Source organism: Trachypithecus francoisi, unplaced genomic scaffold, assembly GCF_009764315.1.
Source record: "Trachypithecus francoisi isolate TF-2019V2 unplaced genomic scaffold, Tfra_2.0 Lachesis_group11, whole genome shotgun sequence".
Lineage (NCBI taxonomy): Eukaryota > Metazoa > Chordata > Mammalia > Primates > Cercopithecidae > Trachypithecus > Trachypithecus francoisi.
The window spans coordinates 57344612-57356750 of record NW_022681456.1 but is presented as its reverse complement, the minus strand read 5'-3'; the positions used below and the strand labels follow the sequence as shown (position 1 = coordinate 57356750).

The 12139-nt window shown below is 34.2% G+C and overlaps 1 protein-coding gene across 13 annotated transcripts in view; it reads right to left on the bottom strand.

The window, feature by feature from the left end:
• Positions 1-12139, bottom strand: part of OSBPL8 (oxysterol binding protein like 8) — a 231126-nt gene that overhangs the window by 26011 nt on the left and 192976 nt on the right. For all 13 annotated transcript variants that reach the window (XM_033221204.1, XM_033221206.1, XM_033221208.1 and 10 more), the window contains 5 exons: positions 11840-12077; positions 11066-11250; positions 8042-8123; positions 7639-7737; positions 5733-5829 (listed from right to left, as the gene is read on the bottom strand). In XM_033221204.1, coding sequence (XP_033077095.1) covers positions 5733-5829; positions 7639-7737; positions 8042-8123; positions 11066-11250; positions 11840-12077 — 701 coding nt within the window. The remainder of the gene's footprint in view (positions 1-5732; positions 5830-7638; positions 7738-8041; positions 8124-11065; positions 11251-11839; positions 12078-12139) is intronic.

The following is a 12139-nucleotide window of genomic DNA, read 5'->3' as shown; positions in this document are numbered from 1 at the left end:
TGGCGGGCACCTGTAGTACCAGCTACTCGGGAGGCTGAGGCAGGAGAATGGCGTAAACCCGGGAGGCGGAGCTTGCAGTGAGCTGAGATTCGGCCACTGCACTCCAGCCTGGGCGACAGAGCGAGACTCCGTCTCAAAAAAAAAAAAAAAGTCTCAATCTCAGTGTGCCCAAACATGTATTCATTACCTTATATCCAAAACATATTTCATCCTTATTCTCATTTTTACATAATGACTACTTTTAAAAGATACAGTTATGTGCTTTTTTATAATTAAAAAAAAATTTTTTTTGAGATGGAGTGTCTCACTCTGTTGCCCAGGCTGGAGTGCAGTGGAGTGATCTCAACTCACTGCAATCTCCACCTCCAGGGTTTAGCAATTCTCCTGTCTTAGCCTCCCGGGTGGCTGTGATTACAGGCGTGTACCACCACACCCAGCTAATTTTTATATTTGCAGTAGAGACAGGGTTTCCCCATGTTGGCCAGGCTAGTTTTAACTCCTGACCTTGGGTGATCTGCCCTCCTCGGCCTCCCAAAGTGCTGGGATTACAGGCATGAGGCACTGCACCCGGCCTATTTTATGAGAGTTATAAGAAAATCAGAAAACATGAAGAATACTTAATATTAATAAAACACTGTTTCACTGTATAGCCTAATTTTCTTTTTTGAATAAAACCATTATTTTTTAGCTATAAGTCACATTACTTTACAAATCTCAAGTTATTTAAATGCTTATAATTGATATAATAATCCTATAGACAATTTAGATAAATAAAAAATATAAAGCACCAAAATATAGTCAACAATAAAATACTATGGTAATTTCTTCTAAGTTTTCTCCGGTATGCATTTTCTCTCCTTCTATTCTCAGTTTTACTTAAGTATAAATTTACATACCGTAACTAACCCATTTTAAGTGTGAAATTCAAGTTTTGGAAATTGCAGAGTCATATAATCACCACCACAATCAAGATATAGAACTTCCCATTATCCCCAAAAAGTTCCTCCTTGCCCCTGAGCAGTCAATCCTTTCCCTCAGCCTCAGGAAACCACTGGTCCATTTTAAATTACTGGCTTTACCTATTCTAGAATTCTGTACAGATGGCATTATAGAAGATGTAGCTTGCTGTGTTTTACTTCCTTCAATTAGCACAGTGTCTTTCAGGTTCACCCACATTGTTGTATAAGAATTCTATTCCTTTTTATTGTTAGTTAGCATTCTGTAGTTGTGACATTTCCTTACTAGTTGATGGTCCTTAAGTTGTGTTTAGTCCTGGATTATTATGAATAATGTTGTGTATACTTAAGAATATTTATGTACAAGTCTTTATGTAGCCATCTATTTTCATTTTTCATGGGTAAATACCTAGGAGTGGAATTTCTGAGTTTACGGTACATGCATGTTTAACTCTGGACAATCATTTCTCCCACGTGAAAAAACATTTGACCATGTGTACCGGTCTACATCTGAACTCTATTCCATCCCATTAATTTATATATCTACCATTATGTCAATTCCACACTGTAATGATTACCTTAGCTTTACAGTAAAATTAGGCAGTGAAAGACTTATCTTGTTCTTTTTCAAAATTGTTTGGCTGTTTTGGGTCCTTGACTTTTCAATGTAATTTTAGAGTCAACTTGCCAATATCTTCAAAAAAGCCTGCCAAGATTATGATTAGGACTGCATTGAGTCTATGGCTCAATTAAGGGAGCTCTATTATCTTAACAATATTAAATATCTCAATATATAAACATAGTCTATCTATCCATTTATTTGGATCTTCTTTAATTTTCCTCAGTGATGTTTTAGTCTTCAAGATACAGGACTTACATCTTTTATTAAATTTATTTTTAAATATATTATTTGGATGCTATTATAATTGGAGTTGTTTTTAAATTTCATTCTGAGCCAGGCATGGTGATGTGTGCCTGTAATCCCAGCTACTCAGGAGGCTGAGATGAGAGGATCCCTCATAGTAAGACACTGTCTCAAAAAAAAAAAAAAAAAAAAAAAAAAAAAAAAAAATATATATATATATATATACACACACTTCTGCAAGTATTCATTTCTAGTATATAGAAATACGACTGATTTTTCTATTTTGACCATGCATCTTGAGATCTTACTAAATTCACTTATTAGTTACATGGGCTTTTTTTGTATATTCTTGAAGATTTTCTATACAATCTGGTATATAAATGGCTTATCTTCTTCCTTTCAATCTGTATGCTATTTTTCCCTTTAATTTGCCTACTGCATTGGCTAGGACCTCTAATACAATTTTGTATAGAAGCATATATAGAAGCTGGATGAAGTTGGCTATGTATTTTTCATAGATGCCTTTAATCTAGTCCTAGTTTCTTGAGGACTAAGAAATAAACAGGTGTTGAATTCTGTCAAATCATTTTTCCGTGTCTATTGAAATCATACTTTTCTTCTCTGCTATTCTATTAATATGGTAAATTACATTTTTATCAGATGATAAACCAACCTTGTATTCCAGAGACAAAATTCATTTCATCATGATATATTATTCTTTTAACATATTGATCATGATACTTTTATTTATATGTATATGTCCATATATTATTCTTCCTATATGTTGATTTGTTACTACTTAAGAATTTTTGCATGTATGTTCATAAAGGATATTAGATCTGTAGTTTATTTTCTTGTAATCTCTGGTTTGGGGATCAGGATAATCCTGGCCTCATAAAATGATCTGAGGACTGTTTTTTCTTCTATTTTCTGCCAAAAATTGTGTAGAACTGTTATTTCTGCCTTAAATCTTTAGAAGAACTCAAGACATCTGGGCCTGGAGTATAACCTTGAAGAAAGATTTTAAATTACTAAATCAATTTATCTGATATAAGAGTATTACAATTTTACACCACTTCTTGGGTCAGCCGTGGTAATTCGTATCTCTTAAGAAAATTTGCCCATTTCAAATTTCTGCCTCTTTTAATTCTGTTTTTGCTTCATATTGAAGTTCTGTGCTTAGGTACATAGGCATTTATGGTTATTATGCTATCCTGAAGAATTGAACCTTTTTATTTCATTATGAAATGTTCTTTATCTCTATTAACACGTTTTTGTCTTGAAATCTATTTTATTAATATACTCACTCAACTCTACTTGTACTTAATACTTGCATAGTTTAGCTTTTAACTTTTACTTTCCATTTACTTTCTTTTTTTTTTTTTTTCCTTTCTTGAGACACAGTCTTGCTCTTGTTGCCCAGGCTGGAGTGCAGTGATATGATCTCAGCTCATTGCAACCTCTGCCTCCCAGGTTCAAGTGATTCTCCTGCCTCAGCACTCCGAGTAGCTGGGATTACAGGTGTATACCACCATGGCCAGCTCATTTTTGTATTTTTAGTAGAGACAGGCTACATTTTGGCCTGGCTAGTATGGAACTCCTGACCTCAGGTGATTCACCCACCTTGGTCTCTCAAAGTGCTGGTATTACAGGACTGAACCACCAAGCTTGGCCTACTTTTCACTTACTTTCAACCTATTTGTGTGTCTACATTTAAGGTATGTTGGTCCTTGCTGTTTTAGCTAATCTGATAATCATTGTCTTTAAATGAGATTATTTGGGCCATTAAGACTGATACAATCATTATTATTGGGTCTATCATATTATTTTGGTCTATCATTTTGCTATGTGCTTTCTATCTGCCCCTCTGATTTTTGTTCCTTGATTGGGCTTTCCTGTTTCTTTTATAAATTATTTAAATTATTGTTTAAACTTTTCAAATAATTTCATTTTAATTTTCTTACTGACTTTTTGCCTATACTTTTTGGTGGTGATTTTTCTTCGTGTGTGTGTGTTTGCTCTAGTGTAGGGCTTCTCAATGGTAGCATTCCTGACATTTAGGGGACCGGATAATTATTTGTTGTAGGGAGTTATCCTGTGCATTGTAGGATGTTTAGCAGCATTTCTGGCATCTACCTACTGGATCTCCCAACTGTGAGAACCCAAAATGTCTTCAGACATTGCCAAATGTCTCCTGAGGAGAACCACTGCTTTAGGGATTACAATATTTATCTTCAAAATGTCACAGTTGGCTGGGTGCAGTGGCTCATACTTGTAATCCCAGCACTTTGGGAGGCTGAGGTGGGTGGATCACTTGAGGTCAGGAGTTCAAGACCAGCCTGACCAACATGGTGAAACTCCATCTCTACTAAAATAACAAAAATTCGCTGGGCGTGGCGGTGGGCACCTGTAATCCCAGGTACTTGGGAGGCTGAGGTAGGAGAATTGCTTGAACCCGGGAGGCGGAGGTTGCAGTGAGTCGAAATTATGCCATTGTACTCACTTACAGTTAATCTTTTACCACTTTATATAGAATAGAAAATTTTACTACTTCTAGGTCCATTCTCTTCCAGGCTTATGTACTATAGTTACATGTGTTAAATTTGCATATGTTATAAAACTCACAAGATAATGCTGACATTTCTGTTTTGAACAGTTACATGTATTAAAAGGAAAAAATAAGAAAAAATGCCTTTTGAATTTACCTATAGGTTAACCAATTCTGACAATCTTAAATTCAATCTAGATTTAATAGATTCTTTCAAATTATAAAGGAACAGAGAGCTCTGATGTATATAAATTGTAGCATAACACAGAAAAAAGGCCCACTGATGAAGTAATCCCAGAAAGCGAGCTATGCCCCTCGTACTCCATAAAAATTTCTATAAGGGTAGAACACACACTCAGAAAAGCCATTTATACTACAGTCAGGGTAGAAGAATAGAGGGATGAAAGGTGAAGTAGGTAAGAAATATATCAAATATAAAATATATATAAACTTAAGGAAAAAAAAACAAGCAATCACCATCTTAAACAAAACAAGGTTAAAAAAAAAAAAAAAAAAAAAACAAAACCAAACGAAAACAAACATCAAGGGAAATAAAAGATACCTTGAAGAAATATAACAACACACACCAGGTTCCTGATCAAAAACTACTCTTAGATATCCCTGTGGTAGACTTAACTATGGCTCACCACATGCTCAGGTAACCAAACCTTGGATTTCTGTTTACATACTTTATTTTTCCTTTTTTATCATATTAATTTTTTTCACTCAGGTTTAAAATTCTTTGGTTGAAATTTAATTGTTCTTCATTTAAACATTTTAAAAAACTATATAAAAGCATTTTAAGGTTATATATGTTTTACTGGTATATAGCTTTGGCAATGATTTGTTTGAACTGTCAAGTTTTTGTATTAATGTTTCCTACTATAACCTTTTCTCTATTTTCCCTTGTACTTGCAAACAGTTTTTTTTTTGGTATGTTATTTAGTTCAAAGTTAAATATATTTACCGATTGACCCTGGGCCAGTTCTCCTAAACATACCTGAATTCTTCCTCTCTGTTCAAAGACTACAATAGAATGACTGATCCCTTAGATACACTGAGATGAAACACAAAAAACTGGTCAGACTAAAGGCAAAAGAAATACTTTATGCACTAAAGGGCTATAATGGGCAATCATTCTGTCTTTTCATAAGTGATGTTTGTGATATATTTACATATATGTGATGAATACATAAGCCACACCTTTATGAGTGGGCAGAAAAAAGCCATTATTCAAGGAAAGATGATACTTAAAATGACAAACTCCATGTTGCAAATAGCCCATGACGCTGACTAAATAAAAGCTCACCAGAAAATAATACCTCCCAGGAATGGGTGCAAGTTGGGACAGGGGGAAACTCACCATAAAACTTGGACTTAGCCAGGATACTACCACTAAGACAAAATCCATCTTTTCGATTACTAACATAAAAGGCAGATATTGGTGGATGATGGGACACCTATTAAACACAAGAAAAAACATGCATATATAAAATATAAAAACATGTTTATATAAAGTATAAAAAGATAAGCATATTATTGTGTCATTATCAAAAGTTCAAGCCTTATAATAAGAAAAAACATTTAATAAGCAGTAAAATTAAGTATTGATGGTTATAGTAACCAGCCTCCTGTCTCCTAGTGAGACCCACACTCCTGGTATTCACATAGGCCCCTCTTATATTGTACTGAAATGGTTTGTGTGGAAGTGACACTACGTAATTTCTGAAATTAGGTTACAAAGCACCTTCCACGTTGGGGGCTGTCTCTCTGCCGATCTCTCAATCATTAGTTCTGAAAAGCCAGCTTTGAGATTGTGGAAAAACCCTACAGAGAGGCCTATGTGATGAGGAACTGAGTTCTTCTGTCAACAGCCATGTGATGAACCTGGACATGAATCTTCCTATCCAGTCAAGCCTGTAGATGACTGCAAAGCTGGCTGACAGTTTGACTGCAAGCTCATTAGAAATCCTGAGCCGGAACCACCCAGCTAAGCAGATCTCGGATTCCTGAACCTCATCATATGAGATAATAAATACTGCTTTAACCCATTCAGTTTTGGCAGTAATTTTTTAGACAGCAATGGATAACTAATATAGTGATTAGTCTTCATATGGATTACTGAATGACTATAGGAAACAAAAATAAAAAACATGTTATTTAATAATCTAATGCCTTCAACAATATATTTACTTCTTATGTTCTCTTTACATGAGAAAAACTAAAATCACCATCTCAAGCTTCTTAATTTCATGAAGAATTAAATCATTGACTTTTAAAAAATTTAATATAGATGAGTGGTTTTGACTTGAGGGGGTTATCAAAACCTCTAGGAGAAGAAGGTTTTCCAAAGAACACATGGTCTTCTCATTCTCCTTACACTCAAAGTGAGGATTACCATAATAAGGAGCCACCGTTATTGAAAGAGAATGTCATATGCCTCAAGTTTATGCAGACAGAAGACTGAAAATCATGATTATGGATGTATATGAGTTCAAATTAATGAAAGTTTAAAAACTAAAATATTTTCTGTCTGTATACAACAAAAAGAGAGGTATCACAGGGGAGAAGAGGGAATTAAAGAAGCTAACAATTCAATTAGGAAAATAAATATTCTGTAAAAAGGTAAACAATACAAATGTTAAAATAATAGCTTAATGGATAATCACAAAAACAATACAGAAGTTTGAGAAGAGAAAAATCACTGGGAGCTGCAGTCATTTGGATCATGAAGGATAAGCGAGTCAGGGTTTGTTTTGATAAAGAATAGCTAAGAAGAAATACTGGAGTGGGAGAATTAAATTTAAAAATGAGGCAAGAAACTGTGAGATCAGGTTACCTAGTCATGAACTGCACAGGTTTGACTACTGTGGAGAACTAGAAAGGTATTAATTTGAGATAAACTTGGAAAAGATATAGAGGACTTTGAATGCCAGACAAATGAATGCCACACCACTGAATAATTCTGAGCATGATCAGAAGTTGTTTTGGAAATATGAGTTCGGCCAAAAAAACAATTAAAAAAAGGGCAGGGGGTATAGCAAAGGAAAAACACATATTTATTTTTGGTCAAAGGATTCCATGACTGTAATAACAATACCTATCAATATGACATTTAGTAGTATTTAATACTAAAAGGTTAAATGTTTGACAAATGTGCACAAATAAGAAAGGCTAAATAATAGTGAGTTTACTGAGTAAATATTTTCTATAAAAATATTCCAGTAACTTCCAGATAAGTTTTGTTTCCATACATGCATTTCTAATACCTGTTCAGCAATATAAAAAGTTTTGCTGTTTGTTCTGGGATGAATCCATAAACAACGAAAAGTCTCGCCAAGTATAGGATTATAAGGTTTCTTCAGTCCCTGGTTTAAAAAAAAAATGCAATTTCAAATTACAAATACAAAGGATTCAAAATAGCTTAAACTAGTCAAAATGGGTTTAACTGTACCATCTGGGAACCATCCTTATAAAATTTCAAAGTAAATAAAATTTACATTAAATAAAATTAAACGACTTCAATCATAATACAGGTCTAAATGATCAGGTATTTTGCAATTTTGCTAAGTCAAAGAAGCCCAGTAATGTAATTGTTAACAATCTACAGATTACATAAAATATAAAGCACTCATAAAACACTAAAGACAATAAAATACAAACAAACATTACCTTTGGCTTTTTATAGAATCCTGACAAATACCATTTCACTACTTTCTTCAAACGGAAATAAGGATTTTCTTCAAGAGCAGCCCTAAAACACAAAATGGTAAACAAAAATTTTACAAAATAAACCACAAATTCTCTCTCACATTTATTAATAACTGAGTATGAAATATGATTAGAAAACATAATTCTTATTTTAAATGGATGACAAAACAACCATGTAATCAATTTTCAACCATGTAAATCCATTTCTGTTTTTCTTAACCTGGTCACATTTTCCCATTTTTGGTACACTGCCTGAGTCTTTGCTAAAGTAGTTTTTGGAAACTCTCCAAACCAAGGTTTCTGAATTGGGATTCTGTAGAACCTGAGATGTTGTTAGTGGCTCTGTGAAAATTGTGATTGAAAAACATAAAAATGGATTTTGGATTCATGCACTATGTGATTTCTAGCATTTGCAATGATAGACAGTGGCCAAGCAGCCTCATTAACAATTCTGATAGAAGTCTTCAGCCTCATATGTCAGTGAAAGACCAATGTTTACTTGGTTGAGTCCATTCTCAGTTGTTGATGTTAGAGTAGATCAATGGTAACTGGTGGGTGCTGTAGTACATGGAGGGGAGGACATACGTTGACGTTAGCCTCTTTTGTGCAAAGTACTTATCTAAATATAGGATTTTATGGGTATGCAGTCCTTAGTACAAAACACAGAAGTTTCCAATTACAAATATGAAGCAGAGTCAAAATAATTAAATCAATACAGAAGGTTTTAACCTATTTTTATTCTTCAACTTGCTCTTGTGTACTATCAACTGATTTTCCAGAATAAAAACTCAACCAGAATAATGGATAATCAAAGAGTAATTTTTATTTTAAAGAAGTTTGTAGGAGCCATGACTCAGCTGCCCCCCATACAATTCTGTTGTTGTGCAATCATTGCAAAAACCTGATTGTGTATGTCTGAAGTAAATTTTACTGAGAAGTTGTTTTTGTTATTGTTGTTTTCTGTTTGTAATGTTGTTACTATACCCTTATTTACAAAAAGGCATTTATGTTTCACAAGCATGTCTGACAGTCCAACGTGGTGATTTTTTTAAAATGAGATGTGAGACAGAAGAGCACAGACCTAGGCTTATTGACAATTGTGCTAAGTTGAAAGCTTGTGTTTTTCTGGAGTAGCAACCCTCTGATTGCTCTCTGTCCATCTTGGCTTAAATTCCCTTACTATGCAATTTTATTTTAAAATTAAATATATAGAATTCAAAAGTCAAAGCAATATAAAGAGGTACACATGTCTTGTTACTGCCCCATCTCTCCACACTGTTCCTACTTACCTTCTATAGGTAACTTTTAAAAAAAGTTTCCTTCTAAGTTTTCTTTAGGCATAAACAAGCATATATAAATAAACAGTCCTGTTTTTCTTCAAAAAGGTTTGCAAACTATACATACTCTTCTGTACACCTTGCTTTTTTTCACACACAATTCTAGAGGTCCCTCCAGATCAGTTTATGGAATTCTTCCTTATATGGGTGAATGTGTCACACATTATTTAATCAGTACACTGTGCTGGGCACTGGAGTTATATCTAATGTTTTATTATTACAAACACTGCTGCAATGATCTTGTGTATATGCCATTCTGTATATGTGGCATTATATCTGTAAGAGTTATTCCCAGAAGTGAGATTAGTGTATCAAATGATGAATGCATCTATACTTTTGGTAAATACTGCCAGATTACCTTCCGGGTGCTGTGCTAGTCTGCACTGCACGTGGTGGTGCATGATCGTCCCTGGTTGCCAACACAATCTTGGCAACAGTGTGTAATGCCAGAAAAGTACAATCTTTCTATTTGGGACAGGGGGCATCTCTCAAGATCTTGTGATTCACAGGAATTTGCCTTATATTCTGAGAGAAATGAATTTCCAGACAGATAAAAGTGCTGAAGATATTAGAACTAGGATATAAAAGGTTTTTGACTTTTTGTCAATGTGATGGATAAACAACAATAACTTACTATAATTCAAATGTACCTTTTCCTTATTTTGCATGAGGTTTTTACATGTTTAAGGACTGTTCCTATTTCTTCATTTTCCAACTGTCCAGTAATTTCTTCCACTCCTTTTTCTATAGGCTTCCTTTTCTATAGAATCATTTTCATTCAAATTTTAAGAGCTTTTTTTAGGGAGGTTAAACATTTTGCCTATGATGAAATTTGCAAAAATTTCCCAGTTTATCGATTATCTTTTGACTCAGCTTATTATTTTTTTCAATGTTCGCTCATGAAATTTATAGACAGAAACTAGCATTGATAAAGATTCTAAAAATCAGGTCACAGGGCCAGATATCAGTGGCATAGAAAGCACAGTGCCTTGAAACACCATTATTGCTAGAATGGGGTATCAGGTAAGTAAGAATTGGAAGCATGGACACAAAGTTGCTGTTCCTTGCAAAGTTTACTGGTTTTCCAAGAAATTGCTTGGACAGAGGTGGACAGCACCTCCTCTGCCTCCTTTAAGTGTGCCTTCTTCAAAATTACACTCAGGATCAGCTGGCAGCTTCAGAAGCAAAGAAAATAAGGATTTGTTCCAAAAGCTAGCAACTGGCAGGGCATTTTAGTTCTGGTAAGCCATACATAACTCACAAGCATGCAGACAGATAAGTATGAGCAAAAACAGAGGCCCCAGGATGGGACTGAACAAGGCTTTCATAGAGGAGAACAAATGATGCCAATCACCTCTCTCTGTGTTAGGTTAGTGAACTGAGGTTAAGGAGCCTATAATACCAGTGTTGTTCAGTAAAGGGTAGAATTCTTGTTTTCCTCAAGCTTATGATATCTCAATTTCACTTCATAAATGGCAACATTATAGCAAAGTATTAAATATGCTTCTTACTAAGAAGTGGTAGAGAACAGAGAGTGATGTGTCATTAGAGCCTGATTTTGGAAAGGAATGGTAATTGAAAGTAGTACTCTTGAGAGCTTCTAAAATCATGAAGTATTGTCTATTTTAAGAAATAAGAATCTACTTACTCAGATAGGAAATCTGCATGATAGTAGTAATCTGAAAGTTTATCCAGGAAAGAACGGGGTTCCAAAATAAATGTAGGCAGAACCACCTTGGATAGGTCCATGCCAGGACGGACTTGTTTCAATAGTGTCCAGATAAGGCTTTTGTTTTCTTCAGACACAGTTTCTGTTTGAGAAGCCTCACCTGCCTTTATCAATTAATGAAAATTACCAAAACATTACATTTATTTCAGACAGATATGTAAACAAGCCAGCTAATGTTGAAAATATGAATTCTTTTCAGGACTACTCCAAGCATTCTTTAAATGTGGAAACAAAAAGTAATAAAATCTATAGCTATAAAACTTAGGTAAAAAGGGTAGCTGAAAAAGACATCAAAGTGAACAATATGTACAAGAGATCCACTAGAAAAATATTATAGCCCATTATTTTACACTACATTTACTTCTACGACGCACTGGCAATAACAACGTTATAAACTCATGCTTCCTTGCAACTTACTTTGCACTGGCAATGACATCAAGCAATATCCTACTTCAAAATCAAGCTTGAAGAAAATGTAAACTTTAAATTTAATGGAATATATTGGTATTTATGTGAGTATTTGTGTTTAGTTGTTTGTAAATCCTAATATATTTCATATGTGTGCAACTTTGAAAATATCACATTCTATCACAGAAAAATAGGCAATAGATGAAGCAAATAATATCTTCAATTTCATTGAACAATTCCCAAGAATATGAAAATTCAGAATCTCTAAAAATAACAGACTTCTACCTCTCCAAGTTCTTCATGGCTCTGTTCAGTGTAGGTAGTCTCCTTTAAAGGCTCAACAGGCTCGGGTTCGATATATGAGTCATCTTGTCTTTCTGATGTATCTGTGTCACTTTCTTCACTTTTCCCCATCACCTCATTGTCAGACTCATCATGTTCTTGATCATTTTCTTTATCAGATTTATCAGAATACATATCTTGGTCCTTAAAATGTTGTCGTTCAATTTCACTATCATTTAACCTTAAGGGAAAGAATTTTTAGGAGGAAGAATAAAGGATGTTAAGAATGCTCAATTCATAAAT